Source organism: Cotesia glomerata, linkage group LG2 (assembly GCF_020080835.1).
Source record: "Cotesia glomerata isolate CgM1 linkage group LG2, MPM_Cglom_v2.3, whole genome shotgun sequence".
Lineage (NCBI taxonomy): Eukaryota > Metazoa > Arthropoda > Insecta > Hymenoptera > Braconidae > Cotesia > Cotesia glomerata.
Genome location: NC_058159.1, coordinates 26,982,344 through 27,003,608, shown reverse-complemented (window position 1 = coordinate 27,003,608; position 21,265 = coordinate 26,982,344). Strand labels below are relative to the sequence as shown.

Below are 21,265 nucleotides of genomic sequence, written 5' to 3'. Positions count from 1 at the left end.
ATTTTCTAAAAGGGTTTATAAGAACATGAAAGGGGATGGATCTTGTAATAGAGGGTAAAGGCACGGAAATTATTCAAATTTATGGGGTCGAGGTCACGGAGGATCGATATTATTCGATACACAATTTGCATGGTCAAAATTCAGGATTTTATGTTTTGTATGAAATATTTATGGTTGAGGTTTATAACCTAGATCGTGTTTTAGTGAACACAAAAAGAAAAATTTCTTGATTGGAGAACAAAATTCTTGGGTCAAGAAAATTTTCAGGTGTTTGAAGGAAGAACGAAGTTGTGTTGGCTGAAGTAAAAATTTTTCTTGAAATTCTATTCTTAGTGAAAGTCATTTTTTCTTAATTCAAATTATCATAATTACTTGATACAATAAATTTTTATATTTGAACAAGATTTTTAGATACTTTAGGGTAGCAGCGCCACCTATTTCAGCTGAGAAAAAAATTTTCTCACCTTGAGAAAATTTTTCTCTTGAATATTTGATGCCCATTTTATATTATTTTAGCGTGCAATTATACATATTGAATGAAAAAAAATGATTAAATATTATTTGATCTTCCCATTTGACATGTTAATCAATAAAATATTAATGAAAATTTACTTCTATCAAGATATTTAATTTTTTGGAGCAAGAAATTTTCTCAAGACAAGAAAATTAACTTCTATCAAGAACAAAATTTTTGGAGCAAGAGGCTGAATTTTCTCAAAACAACAAGATTTTCTTGACTTAAATAAATTTTCTTGGATCAAGATATGTATTTCTTAAAGCAAGCGAATTAATTTTGTTGGAATAAGTGAAATTTCTTGTCAAAAAAAATTTTTTTTCCCTCAAGAAAATAATTAGGAAAAAAAATATTTTCTTGGCTCAAGTGAACCTTTTTTTCTGTGAAGGTTTGAGAAGGATTTTTTAAGAATTTTTGAAATTTATTTTTCTACAAGTTATGGGTCCAGACAAGTTGTAATATACTTTAGTTTGAGAATTTTTTTGTTTGATAAAGAGCGACGAAAATTTTTAAATTTATTTTTTTAATTCTACAGTTTTTTTTTAATCAAATTAATTTTCTTTCCATTTTAAAACTTGAATTTCATTTAATTAATTAATTAAAGCTTTCAATCAAACAGAAAATTTTTTGACCGTAGGATTTTTTTTTGATTTATATAAATTAAACTTAATTAAATAATTTGTCTGCTCGTTTCAAGTTTATAAAATTCCTCAAAAGAATTTTCTTGGTTAAAAAATATTTATCTATAATCATTAATGTTATTTTGTGTGAAAACAGTCTCAAGTACGTGAGCATATTACTTTGTCTGTTCTCTTCTACAAAAGTCAGTGACACGACACACCTAACTTATGAGTTTATTGCCATCCTAGACGAAATAAAACTCACAACTTAATAAATTTTTTTACTATTTTTTTTACATTCAGTCCTAAAATTTTTTCCAAATTCACTCGCTAACTTTTTATATCTTAACTAAAAAAATAAACATTTATAGTTTGAAATAACCAACGTTAAAATCACTGTATTACGCTCAATTTTTTCCTTTAAAAAAAAAAAAAAAACCGACAACTGCCATAAATCATGAATTCGTAATTCGTATTGTCGAAACACAACATGCAGAAAATAAATTTCCAATTTATAAAGCAAAATAAAATTTATCAGCATATTTCACGATATATTTGCAAATGACCCGTTAGTTGTTAATAAACTGACAAAAATAATTTATAACACGTGTTATTCCTCTGAAATTTGAAAATAAATGACGTAAAAAAACAGGATTAATGGAAAAATAATAGAGCGAAATTTAAACTCACATTGGACGTCGATTTTAGCAGGGGAGCTCTCGATGCTGTATCCAGTTGGCTCGTGGTATGCAACGCAAACGAAATTCCCACTGTCCAGAATCCTGTTTACTCTAGTGATGTAGAGATCCCCGCCGACTTGATGACGACGCGGACTGGGTGCCAGAGTCTGGCCCTCCAGTTTCCACGTGTGTTTTACACCCACACTCGGCTCGGTCTCGCAACGCAAACGTACCGGGGAGCCCTCTACTACCGTGTGATCTGCCGGACTCACCGAGAAAAACAAACCGCCTTCCTGTCCAAGAGCGAGTCCGACTGAAATTAAAAACAACATTGTTAATTTCTGGCTTGTAATTTTTTAATTAACTTAAATTTAATTGGATACTTTTTTTCTGATAGGAAAAAGTAAACATATGAACTCTTCTCGAGTTCCTTTTTATTTTTTACTTTTTATTCCACATATTCCAGTGTAGTCTACGCTGCCTGGGAATATAGACTCACTTCTCTTGTTAACATCAAACATGAACATATTTCCCAGGGGTATGAATGATACATACTGCTATTTACTCTTCAGATATAATGTTTATTTTCTAAGATTTGTTCTACGTATTTGTCATTAATACCGCAGTCTCGTAGTGGAACAATGTCTGGTCTGAGCAATGCGAAAAAAAGAACAGTTTCTTATTTTTGGGGTTAAACACGGAAAAAAAAATTAATTTAATTGAAAAAATTACACAGAAAGAAAAATTTCTTGACTGGAAAACAAAATTCTTGACTCAAGAAAATTTTCGGGTGCACGGAAAAAAAAATTTCGTTCTGGTAACGTAACTGTAGAGTTACCACAACTATACATAGTTTACTGTTCGTTGTAGAGTTACAGTAACAAAATGTTATTTAGTTCTGATAACTCAATGTTGTTGAGCTCTCAGAGCTCTACGGGATTGTTCTTAGAGCCAAACGGTATAGTTGGGAGCGCTCTACGTTGCGCAGTAGTGGAGTGCGCTGACATATTTTATAAACTTCTAAAATGACAAACAGAATTATTTTGTTACTAATCCATATTATTAAAAATATATGAGGACAATTAAGTTCCCAATTTATTTATTTAAGGAAATAGGTTATTTTTTTTGTCAAATTGAATTTCGTTAGAACAGTTTTGTATTTATGATTTTTCAAGGTTCATTTGCAGTGACTGTTAATTTAATTTATTAGTTGAATATATTGTGATAAGTGATAAGTTATAGGAATACATTAAAAAGACCCCATTTAACACAAAATAAAATTTGTTTTCGTTTATTTATCTTTTCTTGTGCATATACGGTAGTGATTTTATGTCCAATATTTATTGATATAATTAAGAAAATAAGATAATTTTGTGACGACCATATTTTTATTTTACAAATAATTTTTATTTGTAATGTAAGTTCTATTATTATTTTATTTCTATTATAATACTATTCTTATTTGTAATATACAATTATTGTTGGCAATATAAATTCATTCTGCCGCATATATTTATTAAATTATCAATGCTAAATCGTAAAAAAAAATTACTAAGCAGACTTCCAAAAATTTGTTATAGTCTCAGAACGATCCTGTAGAGTTGTGAGAGGTAAATAACGTTTAGCTCTCAGAGCTCAACGATGTAGAGTTGCAGGAGCCAAACGGTATTGTTACTATAAGAATATGTTAACCTACTGGAACTTTTTACAACTAACTAACTACTGTAGAGTTCCTATAGCAAAATTTTTTTCTCCATGTGCCTGAAGGAAGACCGAAGTTATGTTGGCCGAAATAAAAATTTTTCTTGAAATTCTATTCTTGGTGGAAGTCATTTTTTCTTAATTCAAATTATCATAATTACTTGATACAATAAATTTTTATATTTGAACAAGATTTTTAGATACTTTAGGGAAGCAGCGCCACCTATTTCAGCTGAGAAAAAAATTTTCTCACCTTGAGAAAATTTTTCTCTTGAATATTTGATATCCATTTTATATTATTTTAGCGTGCAATTATACATATTGAATGAAAAAAAATGATTCAATATTATTTGATCTTCCCATTTGACATGTTAATCAATAAAATATTAATGAAAATTTACTTCTATCGAGATATTTAATTTTTTGGAGCAAGATGGAAATTTTCTCAAGACAAGAAAATTAACTTCTATCAAGAACTAAATTTTTTGGAGCCAGAGGCTGAATTTTCTCAAATCAAGAAGATTTTCTTGACTTAAATAAATTTTCTTGGATTGAGATACGTATTTCTTAAAGCAAGAGAATTAATTTTGTTGGAATAAGTGAAATTTCTTGTCAAAAAAAATTTTTTTTTTCGCTCAAGAAAATTATTAGGAAGAAAAATATTTTCTTGGCTCAATTGAACTTTTTTTTCTGTGCAACGAAGAAGATAAAATTAGTCTTGTAAAGTAAAATTTTTTTTAAATCAACAAACTTTTCTTCGTTCAAAACAATTTGATTTGTTTACGATGATTATTGTCTTGAAAAATAATTTTTTGAATTAAGAAAATTTTTTTCTCTATTCAAAAATAAAGAATTTTTATAAACCTTGTATGAAAAAATAATAAAATACATTTAAATAAAATAAACTAATAGAAATTTCATTATTTTTCCAAAATGAATTTAGTTTCGAGATGTATAATAACAATAACATAGGAATTTTTATTTGATTGGTTATATAATACCACACGTGTAGACTTTGACCGTGACTCACTTCTCATTTTTTAATAAAAGTGAGTTGATGTACCTTCTATATATTATACATATATGCAAAAGGGTTTTTTATCTAATCCATTTTTATGGACGAAAAAAAAATGACCCCTAGAAAAAAAACTACTCATTAAAACTTTTATTCAAATGGAAGTTTTTATAACTTAAAGTTTTAGATATTTAATTATTGAGCTACAATATTTAAACTTTAAATATTATCAAAATTCCCTAAAATTTTTTTAATTTGTACACTAATTTTAAAATTGTTTAAAGAAAAAATTTTGCATTTTTTAAGTAAAAAAATAGCGCTATTTTTAAACAAAAATTAAAATTCAAAACATGTAGAAAAATCCGAGCTATAAAATTTTATCGCCTTCTTAAAAAAAAAATTTAACATATATTACATCCGTCTCTAGCTATTTAACATTTCCAACTTAATAATTTTGTAATAAAATTTTTACGAGGTATTTTAAGCTAATATTTCTTCCTACTAAAGTAAATTCAACAAAAAATAATCATAATAAATGTTTTAAAGAAGGTTAAACATTTGCAGGAGCAATGAGCATAGTTTGTTAACCGAAAGCTTAATGTGGAAGCATTGTTGAGTTTATTGAGGCGCTCATCAGAACTCCATACTGTTCTTGTTCTCCTTATCCCCCACATGTACATCTCATGTGTGTACAATACCCATAATTCGAGGCACCCCTCACCCCTGGTCGTGCAAAAATGGCTTATATTCATCATTACGATTTACGATCGTAACGGATCCGATATATGAGTTCTATTCTGGCAGGCCCGAGGGTTTTTATCCGCGTGTCGAATCGCTCGATGTCAATGTGCCTGAAAAAAGGTGGAGGATAAAAATAAGGGCGGGGGTAAATTTTCTACCGATAAAATAAAAATAAAAAGTAAAAACAATACTGCTGGTAAAAGCGATGAGACCGAAGAATAGCATTAGAGGAGTTTTTTCTTGTCCATTGTTTTTGCGATGCCGGAATAACGAGAAGGCGGCTACCGATCGAACTGACTCGTTTGCTCTGGATTAAACTCTCGATTCTAGCTTTTAGTCGGTACATCGCACACCAGTTTTAACCAATACATTTATAGCGAGCGGGAACGAATGAGCTGAGGAGATAAGACAAAGAACAAAATAATAAAAGTATCTATAAGGGTCCAGTATGCAGGGAAGAAACAGAACTGAAAATTCGGTCTGAGAGGATTCCACTCTTTAACTTTGCCGTTTTTTACTTTATTTTTTTTTCCTTTTTATCTTTATCTGGTAGCTCCTCACTCTTGTGTTTTTTCTTATACTCGCTTTTATTTGGACTGTGAGCCGTGATTTTGCGTTTGTGTAAGAGAGTAGTAGTTTTAGTTTTTAGTCGTCGAAACCGTTGGCTGTTGGATGCGAATATATATGTGTGTAATATACAACAGCACTAACAGCACAGGGTCTGCTCGCTCAGTCCAGAACTAACACTGGGCCATAAATCCATCAGACGACATGCCCCAAGTTCCCCTAGTGTTGCTCTATACTAGCTCTTTTATTTTATTTTCTCCATACGAGCTCGCCACTCGCTCTGTTTCCATGTATTCAGACCCGCCTAATTCTAAAATCCAGGTATATATATTTATATATATATGTGTGTATGGCTTCTTATATCCTTAAACTTTATTTACCGCTGGTAGACCTTACCCCTGTATTTTATTTTTAATATATTTTTGAATTTTTAAAAATGATTTTTGAGTTAGAAGATTTTTTCTGGCCCAGTGAAACTTTAAAGGGCTAAATTTTACCTGAATACTTTTCCTTTGTGATAAACATAGTAAGAACTTAAGTAAACATGAGTAAGGAGTTTTTGAAAAGGTAATTTAAAGATATTTCAGAAGTTTGAGTTTTTAAATTTATTTTTTGCTTATGATTTTCTGTTTATATTTAAAAAAATTTTTTTTATATTGGTAGAATTATTATTTTTTATTATAAATTTTTTTGGGATTTTTGAAAGCGATGTTGGATTAAATTTAGAAAAAAACAATTCGTTTTTTGGAGCAATGGTAATTTTTTTATGATAAATTTAAATAGAAATTTTAAAATTCTGAAAGCAGAGCGCTCAGAATGTTCGTTCTTAATATTTAATAGAGAATTCAGAGATGCGGCAGTGTCTCGCGCCAAGTTCACGTTCAAGATAATCTATTCGTGTCTAACGTGCCAGTAAATTGCATGGGTAATTTTTCTACATTATTTTCTTTACAATTATATTTTTTTAAAGTGAGTTGTCGTAAAAAATTAATGGTAATTTAATAGCTAGATTTTTCTATAGAAATTTAAATTTTTCATGTTTTTTTCTTTAATTTTTTTTTCGGATAGAAAAATTAATCTAAAAAAAAAATTATTGTTACGAGTAAAAAAATTGAATATTACTAATTTCTATAAAAAATAGTGTATAAAAAAAAAATTTTTTTGATTTTTAATTTTTTAGAAAAATTTTTCAGTATAAAAAATTGAACCTATAAAAAATAATTATTGTCAAGAGTACAAAAAAAAATTCCACGTTACTAATATGATATGTAAATATACTCTTAATTTACAAGTAAATTATGATAAACTCTACAATGATAAAAAAAATAAAAGCAATGTTAAGGTTACATAGTTAAAAATAAAATAAAACGAGACAACATTAACGAGTGAAAAAAAGTCTATCCCCGGCACTTTAATTACTATATATAAGTATAGATATATACACGCGTTTAATTTGTAAAAACTCATGAGTATTATTACAGTGTCTAAGAGAGTTGAAAATAAAACGTGATATTCATCTCCGGAATAAGTTGTAGTACCGGTCTGTATGTATGTATGTATATTTAAACAGAGTGCGCGTACCAGAGCAGAGTAGAGTGGGCTGAGTGGTGTGAGTTATAAAGGAGCAAAAAAATAAATTTAATGAGAATTTAATGAGGAGTCTGTCGTACCGCCTAGCCGTACCGGAGTAGATATAGACAAGTATTCCGATTATCCGATCGAATTTCCACGTTAAAATTATAAAAGTTATGCAATTATTTAAAAGTTACCCTCATGTTAAACTACTAGGAACATTATACTACCTATAATACGGTTTTCTCAGTCTGCATCTACTCCTACTCCACGTTTCCTCGTTATTAAATCGATCAATTTTCCGATACATTCATCAATTCCGCCAATGAATTTATTATAAATGTTTTTATACACACCAATTACTGGTTTGGTGTATAATTTTCTCGCTGAGTTCCCGCTTACAAGTTATTCAATTAACAACAATCGGTTTTATTTTTTAATTGAATTTATTTTATTGTTTTACTACGATTTTAATTGAATTTAAAATTTTGTTTTTATCTTTTGAATAAAAAAAATTATTAAAATTTTTTTATTATTACTATATATTATTATTATTATTATTATTATTATTATTATTATTATTATTATTATTATTATTATTATGGGATCACAGGTAGGACAGAAAAAAATTAAAACTTTGGGAGGAATTGCAACTAAAGTTTTTTATTTTTAGTCGATAAAAAAAAATAAAGACTGCGAAGTAAATTTTTATTGATAAATTAAGTCAGTCTTTTGAGTGAATTTTAATCTTGGAGTAAATCAATTGGAAATTATTCACCCCACAAAATTTTTATAGTGGATGATTGATATTATTTAAAATGAATAAACTTAAAAAAAAAAAAAAAAAAAAAAAAAAAAATTTGTCCAAAAAAAAAGAATTTTTTACACCAAGAAAATTTTAAGGAAGACCAAAACTATTTTGAAGCCAAAAAAAGTTTTACTTTATTCAAGAAATTTTTAGTCTTTCTTAATATTTTCTTGAACTAAGAAAATATCAGTGAAAAATAATTTTTTGAAATTATAAAAATAATCATAATATAAAGTGATATTTATCAATAATAAAAAAAATAGATCAAAATTATGTTAAAAAGGCCGATATAATAATAAGAAGAGTAAATACTATTGTACTATAAGTCAAAAGTTATAAAATGAAGAGGCGGTTTAGTCGATAAGCGATTGTATAGTTTCAGACGATACGACGCGATACGAGGGATGAACTCTTTGTGATTACAGAGAACCGATATAAAATATTTATATATTTGTACACAACTAAATATATATATAAAGATTATAGAGGCGAGTCATAAATACTAAAGTGTCAGAGATAACGTCTATATCTCGAGGATGCAGCTTTTTCCGGTCCAGCCCAATCTACTTTTTCATTTATTTCATAAAAAATAAATGAATTGGCGTATCTATTAAACGCCAAATTGAGCTTCGTCCAAAATAATATACTTTTTACATTTATCTCCCAAACACCACACATATTTTCTTCTATTTATTTATTGCTTCTTTCCAAATAAAAGTCCGAGTCTTTTTACATTTATATTCATATTTATGCTTATATATGTATGTAGCAAACTCTTTCAACGTTTCTTTGACAGAGTCATACATTTAACGTTTTTAAATTTTTAAATGTAAACCGAGTCGCTTTTTAAGAGATCTTCATACCAATTATGTATTCATTATTAAGTGACTTAAGTTTCATTCAAATATTAACTTCATATTTACATTAATTAATATATAATATAAAATAAAGTATAAATTTTATGTAATGGAACATTTATAAGATTGCTGTCAGACTTCTCTTTTGATTAATATTTAATATTATCTTTACAACTGATTACGATTTTATTTTATACATATTAATCAAGTTTATTTATTTAAACCGAGGAAGCTTCAATTTTCATTAAAGATTTTTAGGACGAAAAAGATTTAAAATTTTGAGAAAGCTCATTCGAATAATTGCCATTAAAAAATGTTTAATTTTTGCATCGTCTGGGGAAAAAACGCGTCGACGCATCCGTGTTATTATTTCAAGCGTGAACATAATGGAAAAAGTAAGAAATGTCAAAAATGTACACACATCAAGACACGCATGTAAATACGGTGTCACTTGACGTTGAAAATATCTCTTGAGTATTAACAGTACTACTTTTACGATCCACTACTGGGATTGCTATGAATCCCCTCATCACATTCGTTGTTTTTCTTTTCTTTTTTTATATATATCTGAGTTAAGTTTGATCCAAACATTTTGTGCTTCGGTCACCAGCTGACAAAGAATTATTTTTTTTAAGGACATATTTGTAAGTCGGAGTTTCGGAAAAAATTTTACGAAAAATTATCGTTAATTTTCAGGCCACGTGTCGTTATAATTGAACTATGACAGTCGAAAATATCGAAGATACAAAAAAATTAAAAAAAAACTTTTCTTGTACAAAATTAAAAATTCTACAAAAAAGGTCCTTTGCAATTTTTTGTAACTGATATTTTCTGAGTTATCGTACAATAACTCGAAAATCACGTACACAGAAAGAAAAATTTCTTGATTGGAGAACAAAATTCTTGGCTAAAGAAAATTTTCGGGTGCCTGAAAAAAGACCAAAGTTGTGTTGGCCGAAGTAAAAATTTTTGTTGAAATTCTATTCTTGGTGGAAGTTATTTTTTTTTATTCAAATTATCATAAATACTTGATACAATAAATTTTTATAATTGATCAAGATTCTTAGATACTTTAGGGAAGCAGCGCCACCTACTTTAGCTGAGAAAAAAATTTTCTCACCTTGAGAAAATTTTTTTCTTGAATATTTGATGCCCATTTTGTATTATTTTAGCGTGAAATTATAGATATTGAATGAAAAAAAATGATTCAATATTATTTGATCTTCCCATTTGACATGTTAGTCAATAAAAATATTTAAAAAAATTTACTTCTATCGAGATATTTAATTTTTTGGAGCAAGAGATAAATTTTCTCAAGACAAGAAAATTTACTTCTATCAAAAATTAAATTTTTTGGAGCAAGAGGCTGAATTTTCTCAAAACAAGATTTTCTTGACTAAAATAAATTTTCTTGGATCAAGATACGTTTTTCTTAAAGCAAGAGAATTAATTTTGCTGGAATAAGTGAAATTTCTTGTGTCAAAAAAAATTTTTTTTTCGCTCAAGAAAATAATTAGGAAGAAAAATATTTTCTTGACTCAAGTGAACCTTTTTTTCTGTATAGTTTCAATATCAAATTAGTTTTTTATTTTTAACAGTGAATATTTCAAATAATACTGAAGATACAAAAAAAAAAATCAAAGAACCTCATTGATAAAAAATTAAAAATCCTACTAAAAAGGTCCTTTGAAATTTTTCTATAATTTTGATATTTTTCAAGTTATCACACAATAACTTAAAAATTACGTGCTCTCAGTATAAAATTTTTTTCTACAACGAATATCGCAAAAAAAATAATTACTCTGATAGTAAAGTAAAAAAAAAAAAAATGAAATAATTATTATTACAACTGTAGTAGTTAAACTAAAAATAAAAAAAAAAACTATTATCAGGATGTTATTTCAGTTGAGCTTACAAGTGTCACAATTGGCCTCATAAATAATAATACGGTTGTACTATACATATTTTCATACACTCAAAAAACAAACGGCATTATTTTTCAAGAGTACTGAACCCGAACATTTGTTCTCAAAAATTTTTCCCTCGGTTAACAATCACTTCGCCGTTATTTTATTAAACATTTTTAGTTGGTAATTTTTCCTTGGTAGTTCCTTTTGCTGAAAAAGTTGCTTTAAAAAAAATAAATCGCTGATGGCGGTCGAGCGACTTTGTTCGGAGCAAGCGACCGAATAACGTCGTAAGGTGCAGAATAGAATATCTCAGCTAGCTCCGCTGGACAAAGAAGCCCTAGTGGTGCTTCAACCGGAGGAAAGGAGTGCATATATATAATAATATAATATAATGCAAATGCAGAATGGAGTATGAAGTAGTAATATAACAGAGAGAGGGACCGAAGTAAGTATAAGGTATGTTTGAGAAAAGGTTAAGCTAAAAAATGAGAATAAGAATAAGAATGAAAGAGAAAAAAATGAATTGGCCGACGTTATAAGTTTGTATATAATGACTGAGGACCGAGGCGAGGGTGATTTTTTTTAATTTTGTTAAAAATCTCAAGAATAAAACTCCAAATTTGAGCCTTTAATATTTATATTAAAACATTTTCAAGAGCGTGGAAATATTTCTTATTAAAAATATATCTAACTCAGATTTTTTTTCAAATATTTACAGCTCAGCCTTATTTCATGCTATCGTATTATACTAAAGTGTGATTTACTCAGAATTAAATGATCTATAAAAGATTCTCTTGCTACGTAGCTGTTATCTGCACCTGTAAGACTGTACAAGTCATCAAACCTGAGTTCTATAAAAAAAATCTTGTTTTTTTTTGACGTTATTTCATAAACAACTGAATTTATAGAAAGAAAGTAAAAAACAAATTTGTAGAAAGGTTCATTTTCTACAAAAGAGGTCTTCGAAGCCAAGTAGCTAAAATTGATATTCCCCGAGATACACAGTAAAAAATTTTGCGTCATTGCGTCAAAAAATTTTTATGTTAAATATTTAGCACTTTTTAGCTGTTGATTTATTAGAATAAATGTTAAATTTACACATAAAAGTGTTAAATATTTAACACTAAATTTTTTGACACAATAACGCAAAATTTTTTACTGTCTATAGAACATTTAATTTTTCATAATATAAAATTTTTAAGAATTATCTGATTTTTTTAAAAAGTTCTATTTTTTTGACGTTATATCGTAAATGACTGAATTTAGAAAAAAAAAGTCAGAAACAAACTTGTAGGAAATTGAATTATTTACAAAAAGGTCCTTTGAGTTAATTAATTCATGTTAATTGATGTTTCTCGAAATATAGAGCATTAACCTGCTTATAATATAAAAATGTTGATGAATTAAAATTGATAGTTTTTTAGATTGGCATAAAAATTGTATAATTGTTAAAAAAATTTAGCAAAAAAATTCAAGATATAGAAATTAAAAAAAAAAAATTATAAATGTGAATTTAAAAAAATATTTTTTGTCATAATTGATTTGTTGCAAAAATTAAAAAATTCCCAGATGTTTATTTTTAATCTCAAAATTTTTGAGAATTCTCGAGTGAAACTGTTCATATTTCAGTTGGGAGAAAAAAAACTCATAAAAAAGCACCCTAGTGATTATGTACTATATTAGACTATTATATTCCTTTTTATTTAACGCTGGTATGGCCAGGAGAGTACCGCGATTTCATCCGAACTCGAGACGTGTAATTAGGAGCACCCGGATCCAAGATGGATGCGGAGAAGATAGTTTAAGTTATGTAAGAGTTGAGATTCTCGATCCCTCGTGCTTCGTATCCTAAATAAAAGTACCCTGATATGGACGTCGATGTTGATTCCTGGCGATGTTCTACTCCCTCGCGTCATACCACATGTCGGCTATTTTTTTCAGCTTAAATATTCATTCTTATTCCCGTCCCGTAATACCCAGACGGGTGGTTCATTATGTTTTCATACCGGCATTGATTACATTTTAAATTCATCTTATAAATTATTTTTATGGCGGAACAGTCAGATCGGGTAGAAAATTTTTATTAAAACATAAAACCCTTTGAACAACTTTTCAATATTTTTTTAAAGAAATATTTTAAGTGAAATTTATTAGAGCGAGAAAAAAATTTATAAATAATATATATATAAAAAAAAAAAGATGGTTTTCAATATTAAATTCTTGAGTCTTGATATTTATATAATCAAAAGCGTTGAAGTCTTATTTTAAAGCTTTGTTTAAAATTATCAATAACTCATACATTTCCTCCTCTTTGATCTTGCCCTCTTTAATTTTTGTTTCCGCAAAAAAAGGGAATGGAATTCTCCGAATTTTTTTTTTAAATCGAGGTGAAATTCTGCAGGCGTTTTTCGAGTTAAAACATTTTTAAACAATTTTTTTCTACTAATTCATTGAGAGAAAAAAAATATTTAACGCGCATTTAATTTAAAAAAAAAATTGTGATTTAATTTTAAATCATTAATAATTTTAAATTAAAAAAAAAAAAAAATACAGCGCACGCGCACCACTGAAGAGATGACTTAAGCGCCTATACCTGATTTAAGGCTAGTCTTTATGTACACAATTTAGTGTAAATGCAATATGAGGCATGCAATTATGTTTGATAATGATAAAATTTGAATTTAAAATGAATTATAATGATTTATGATAAATGATTGTAATAAAAAGTGGAAAATACACTCCAGTGTTTAGTAAAACAATTATATTATACACAGTAAAAAATTTTGCGTCAATGCGTCAAAAAATTTTGTGTTAAAAATTTTTGTGTTAAATATTTAACACTTTTTTGTGTCAATTTAACACTTTTTTGTGTTAATTTAACACAATAAACGTTAAATTTACATATAAAAGTGTTAAATATTTAACACAAAAATTTTTTGACGCAATGACGCAAAATTTTTTACTGTGTAGATTAGTAGTTATAAATTTTGCTTAAATAATGAAAGTTAATATATATATAAACATAAAATGTAAAATATCTTTTATTATAAGCAGTGAGGGTTGTAATACCAGAGGGTTGCGAAAATTTACGAATCGAGGATATAAAAATAGGGAGGAAGTTTATGCTGGATTAGCACGTCGAATATACGGGTGTGTACGTCTGGGAGAGAAATCGTGATAATATTTTTCGCTTTATTTGCACGTCAAAGAGATTATATATATAAAGACTCGGCTCCTCACTCCTCACGGATCTACCGGCTGAGGAGTGAGTGGAGGAGTACAGGGCCGGGAAGAGTATGGAGAAATAAAGAAAAATATTTAACAGCGAGCAGCGAATAGAATAGTGGGTTCGTGCCAATGAACTTTATAAATATATACCTTATATACTTTATACCATACAACACTCTTTACTCTTAACTCTTTAATCTTAGCCATCTTAGTCAGTATCCGTAAGGAGCAGATTTTATATGCGCGAAAATTTACAAATCCATGAAATAATAATCGTCATCATCTAAAGTCCCTGTGTCTAGTTCTGGATCGCGATTTTTGAAATCTGTAGGTCATATCCTGAAATCGATGACGTGATTAACCGGTTTTATGGGTGGTGCTTAGAATGTATATCGGCAGAAATGAACAAAAGGTAAAAATAAAAGAAAAAAAAAAGGAGAAGAGAAGAAGTAGAAGAGAAAAATAAACAGCTAATGTATAGAAATAAAAATAAATTAGACGGTTAATGTACTTATTATTTTATTATTATTATTATTATTATTATTAATTTATTTTTTTTATTAAGTTTAAGTTCAAGTTTAAATTATCTCCTGATTTAAGATACAAGTTCAGAGTCGGATGAAATAAAGATACCGAGCGTTAAAATATCAATGAATTTACAACAAATAAAAGAGAAAAACTTCTTAGTCGCACGTGATGAGATTATTTTGTTGTGAAAACCGGTTTACGGATTTACTTTGCTTCACATTTCTTCATCAATGTTTTTTTTCTTTCCTTTTCTTTTTTTCTTCTAACTAACGTCGATAGGACACGAATTGACTGAGAAATCACGAGGTCATTTTTTGGGTGAACTCCCGCTTTATTAAGCCTATCAATCACTTTTATTGACTTTTATTCTGGAGCAAGTTCATGTGATTTTTAATTGCCTATTAATATGATATGAATGTAAATGTGTATATATGTATATATAAAGAAGTATGGTTAATATTGATGTGCTTTTTTTGGAGATTCACTTCCGCTTGAAGTTACTTTGGCAGAGACTTTGGATGGATTTCGAAATAAATGTTATTTATATTTATGAATGTAGGCGACATTAAATGAGTTTTATGATCGTGGAGTAGATAAATTATTAGGAAGATGTCAATAGAAGAGACAGACTAAAATAAGATTTGGAGAAGTTAGAAACTTTTTTTTTTCATTTGATAATTTAGAAGTTCATAATTTATAACGAGAGTGAAAATTTTTGAATCTAAAGTACATTCTTATCAAGAGTCTCTTTTTAATAATATTTTATACTAAAAATTTTTACATTAAAATACTTTTAAAAGTATATTTTTACAAGGATATTTATATTTATATTTTTGACAGGTTATTTTTATAAAAGTTTCACATTTGCTCAAACTTTCTTGTTGTGATATCGATAAAATAAAGTAGTTTCATACAAAGTTACTTGAAAGTTAGCATTCAGATATGAAATACTAGCTACTTTTTGATTTTTTAGTTTTTTTTTTGACTCAATAAATAAAAAAAAGTTCAGTTTCATTTTTACGAGTTCGATTGTCTTTACATAATTAAATAATCAAAGATTTTATAAAGTATCATTGACGCTTTCCTAAGAAGCTTAAAAAGCAATTTACATTGAATTAATGAATCAATTAAAAATAAATTAAAGATTCGCGTTAGCTAATTTTGTACAGAAAAAACTAAATAGTGAAATTCATTATGATTCTTGTTACTTTTTAGTGTTTTAAATGGTGAACAGAAAAAAAAATGTACTTGATTCAAGTAAATAATTTTGAAGAATTTCATCTTCTTGATTTGAGTATACAAAAATAAAAATTTCTTGCACCAAGAAAATTTTAAGGAAAACAAAAGTTATTTTGGAGCTAGAAGAAATTTTCTTGGCAAGAAAATTTTTTTGGTTCAAGAAACTTTTACTTTATTCAAGAAATTTTCAATCTTCCTTAATATTTTCTTGTGCCAAAAAAATTTACACTCCAGTCAAGAATTTTTTTTTGTGGAGAAAAATTCTTAAACTAAAAAATTTTTCTTGGTTTAGGTAAATTTTACTTAATTCGAGAATTTTTCTCTTGATTCAAGTTAATTTTTTTTTCAGTGTACATCGGACTAAAGTGACATAAAATTAAATATAATTGATTATAAATCCATTATTATTCATTTTAGTTTAGTTGCTTTTGTGTATTACCAAAATTTCCATAAGTTATTCAATTCCTTTAAAATCTCAAAATAGATTAAATCGATAAATGGGGAAATCACTTAGCTATGATTAACTCAAATATTCAATACGTACAAATTTAAATCGCTTGTATAATACAACTGTCCCTTATGTAAATTAAATATAACTACTCTCTAAACATGAATTAGTGAAAATTCACTGGAATAAGTGAATATTCACTAATTTTAAGTGCCAATCGAAACACTTTGAAACCACTTTGAATATTCACTTATTCCAGTGAATTTTCACTAATTCATGTTTAGAGAGTATCTATCATTCATATAATTTATCATTATACTATCTATCAATATAATTAATCATAATCTTTAATTATATAGAGTAAAATAAACTCTAATAAGTAAACTAATAATAACAATATTATCTGTCTACACAGTAAAAAATTTTTCGTAATTGTGTAGAGTGTTAAAATTTGTGGGTTGAATATTACACTCTAGTGTGTAGAATTTAACATTCTAGTGTGTTAAATCATTAAATCAACACATGAGAATGTTAAATTCTACACTCTAGAGTGTAATAATCAACACACAAATTTTAACACTCTACGGAATTACGAAAAATTTTTCACTGTGTATTTTATTATCATAATAGTAAATTAAAAATTATTATTATTACTTCATAAATTAAAATAATATTAATAAAAAAAATAATGCAGTAGGATAAGAACTAATTAATAATGCAGTCTCTTCTAGTTACCGCGTAAAAAAGTCTAAAAATCCCGATGTATATGATAGGATTTAAGAGACGAGAGTAAAAAATATAACGTGGGAATCAGAGGAATGCATGAGTGGAAAGTGAACGAGGGGAAGCTAAAGGGAGAAAATACGAGTGCGATAACGCGAGGGAAAAAGTGCATTACTTTGGTGTTAATTGGAAGGTAGAGATATAGCGACTCCACGGATAGGACGTACGTCTGTTTTACACACACGTTAAAAATACAAAAAATAAAAAACAAAGAGAGAAGAGAAAATATACGTGCGTGTGGTCGAAGATGTAATATATATCTACAGGTATAGGATAAAAACGATAATAATAATAATAATAATAATAATAACAAGTATAAAAAGTGTATTGGAGCCGGAGGGTAATCACGGCTATGGTTCACCCCGTCTAAGGTTCAAAATACAATAATTATAATAGTAAAATATTTAAAAAAAAATAAATAAATAAAATAAAGGTAGACCCTCACTGTTGCCCCCAATCAATACCGGCGTTTTTCTACTTATTTCTTAAACGGCTGATTAGTGAGTACTTTGATCACTTACCTAGCCCGAGGAAAGCCAGACTCCCCAGAAAATTATTCATTTTTCCAACCACCGATTTCAATAACTTTTATTATTATGATTATTATCAATATTAATATTAATTACTCCAATAAAAATGAAAATTATGTTATCACATTCCGCGTTTTTGCGAACTTAAATCCAAGGGTGGACAGTAAAAAAGATAAATACTTTTTTCTCTATTACTTGTCTAGATTTGAGTTACTTTCAAATTTATCCGATTCTAAGGATAAGAGCGTCCGTACGAGACGAAGGGACGCGCGGAACTAACGAGGCAAATGCCGACGACCCATGTCGGGGACGCTGTACCGCGCCGGCTGTCGTTTGAGCCGGCTTTGCGTGTGTTAGTGGTTCTTTGGAGGGATGTGTGGGTGTGTTAATACGCGGTGGGTTCTTTCGATGTGAGCAAGATAGCAGTCAGGTCTGTATTTTAATTACTAATACTGATACTGAAACTAGAACTAGTTTCGCTCTGGATTTTGGATTTTATTCAGAGTTTGTGTGTGTTTTTGGATCTGTGTGGAGTCTGGGCTTGGAGCTGGTATTGGTTCGGTTACTAACTGAAGGGTTGCCTCTTTTGAGAACCCGCCGCGAGAGGGGGAAACCTGACAGCGAACAGCGAACTCCCGGTGCTGTTATCGACCTCAGGCAATATAACTGCCGGAAAATTATTTATTATCGAGGGTAATTATTTATGGATAGTGGCGTCGGGGTGGTGATCAATGACCATTATATGTGTATTAGAGAGTTATTTGAGTTAAAAGGTAGTAGAAAATTTATAATCTAGAATTTGAACAATATTTTATTATTTTAACTATATTGATTTAATTTTAAAACTATAAAAAATTTATCTGAGAATAATTGAGTTGAATAGTTAGCTATAAATTTTATTATAATTAAAAAAAAAAAATTATTCGTCAATTTTTATAATTTTAAAAATTGCAGGAATTAAAATTTTGGAAAATTGGAATAAAAAATTAAAAAAAAAAAATATTAATTATTTTGAAAAAATTACTTTCATTTGATTTTCTTCGTTAACGAATATATGTCTAAAAAATTTTATGAAAAAAAACAAGTATTAATTTTTTTTTTAAATTAAGGGAGAGCACCAAATTTAAAAAATTTTTATTTTAAAGATTTTTTTAGCCGAGTTAAAACAAAAAAAAAAAACAGTAAGAATAGTGAGAAAATTTTCAATTTTCAAAATTCCTTAATAACTTTGTAATAATTAAATCTCTCTTAATAAAAATTTGGGGTAATAATCTTTAAAGTACCTTTAATAAAATAAAAAAACTCCGATCTCCAAATTCCTTTATTTTCCTCGTCAAAAACATTCCCGAAAATCACCTTTTTTTTTCGACTGTCACAGTGGTGTTTCTCCTTAAAAAAAAAAGTTGAAAAGATTTTTTGGAGCAAAAAATTTTTGGAGGGAAAGCTTCAAATCTAAACAATTACCCTTTATAAATTTTTTATTATCAATTTTTAGATTGAAAATTCAGCGAAAATAAAAAATTGATGGACTTTTTTGAAAAAATATTCAAAAATTTGGACAAATAATAAAAACAAACATTAAAAGGATTTAAAATAATAATTATCTTTTGAAATTACAATTTATATGATATATTAATCCATACATATTTTAATGACAGATTAGCGTCGTTGTTTTATTTTTATTTTTATTTATATTTATACTTTAATTTTTATTTAGTTCATTCGAATATTGATTATCATTATCATTATTATTACCAGTAATAATTATTTATAGCAACAATCTAAACAGTCACGTACTTACAGATTTATTAATATAATTATATTTATATTTATTATTTATAATTCTTTATATTTATGTATAATATTCAAATAATTATTTATTCATTTAATTTTATTTATACATTCATTATTTTAATTTATAACTTTTCATTTTACATACATATTAGTCTCTTTTTTTTAAAACATTTACTTTTTTCCCTTTTATTATTTTCAGAATTGCAAACCGTGTCGAAAGTTTCCCGGGGCAAACTTTTCTTTTGAATATTCATAACTTCATTCAAGACCCGCCGTCTTTATACACTTGACAACTCCGAATAAATATTTAACGATTAACCCATTGAGTACGTCAAATTTTAATCGAAATAATATTTTTTATTTCAACCTCCTTCTCTTTTTTTCTTTTTCTTCTTCACAAAATAATTATTAAACCTACAAAAAAAAGTTTTAAATCATAATCATTTCAAGTTATCATTGTTATTATCAATAAACCAAACATTTGTTACTTTCATACAATTTAAAATAATCAGATATGTTTTTTCCTAAAAATCAAAGTTGGTTTAATTTTTTTTCTAAAAAATAACCAAATTTTGAATGTTTTATAAAAAATTAATCTCTTTCTTAAATTCTGTACATAATTTTATAAAAATTTATTTTATGAAGTAATTTAGTACTTTTTATTTGAGTAATTAATATTATTAATTAATTAATTAATGGGAAAAAAACTATAAAAATTTTAAAACTAGCCGTAAAAATTATTTAAAAAAAAAATGAAAATGTAAATTCCAATTGAAAGGATTAAAATTTTTTATGTAAAATACTAGCAAATGAAAAGACCTAGCTAAGAAATATTCTTGATAAAATAATGAATATTCAATTTAATCAACAAGATTTTATGTTAATTAAAATTCAACTACTTTTTCATTAAATTATTTATAAAAAAAATTAAATTTATGATTTAAAAATTTTTTCTTTATCAAATTAATTTTTTTTTTTTCAAAAATTTTTTTATTTGATTTAAAACAGAAATATTCTTTAAAATAATCTACTTGGTTCAAGATTTTTTCAATTTAATTTTCTTATCAGTCTCATTACTTATTAGGCCTTATTATTCGCAGAAAATTTATAAAATCACTGTTTCGATTTTTTAAAAATTAACTCAAACCATCATTAATAAAATTTTTATCCCAATAAGTACAGAATCAAAAATAACAATTTTTCAATAAAATATTTCCAAAATTTGGTTTTTACTTTTTAAAAAAAAATTCCAAAAAATTAATTCGATCTTCATACAAAGATCCAAAAATAATAACTATAATATTTTCCATTGCAATTTAGACTCAGACAAGTGGATCCGAATTGCCTGAAGCTGAGACCACTAGATGTTGCAATCACATGCCCACCGTCGACCGTAAATTGTCACTGCTATTGTCAATGATATGTATATACTACCACTTGCAGGACACATGTGCATATATGTATGTATGTATGTAAGTATGTATATATTTCACAGATATATCACACGATGAGGCTGCGAGAAACTCCCAGGAATAGGCAAAGTATTCCTTCCGGTGTGGCTTGCTGTGACCAATTCGACGATATGCTACATCGTAAACATTATTGCCCGAAGCTACATCAAATATGTATATATATATAAAGAAATATTTTACACAGTGTCTTCAGAACGATCCGACAATATTTCTCATTTCAGATTGTCATATTTATTTTATAAAAAACAGGAAACAAAC

General features: G+C 27.4%; 1 protein-coding gene across 1 annotated transcript in view; it reads right to left on the bottom strand.

Moving 5' to 3' along the window:
• The window catches only part of LOC123259813 (inactive tyrosine-protein kinase 7-like), a 48,012-nt gene extending 29,985 nt beyond the window's left edge, over positions 1–18,027 (bottom strand). Inside the window, exons 1-2 of the mRNA XM_044720528.1 lie at positions 17,733–18,027; positions 1,825–2,127 (exon numbers count right to left, since the gene is read on the bottom strand). Of these exons, the coding sequence (XP_044576463.1) occupies positions 1,825–2,127; positions 17,733–17,772 (343 nt within the window). The 5' untranslated portion in view covers positions 17,773–18,027. The remainder of the gene's footprint in view (positions 1–1,824; positions 2,128–17,732) is intronic.
• Positions 18,028–21,265: the final 3,238 nt, after the last annotated feature.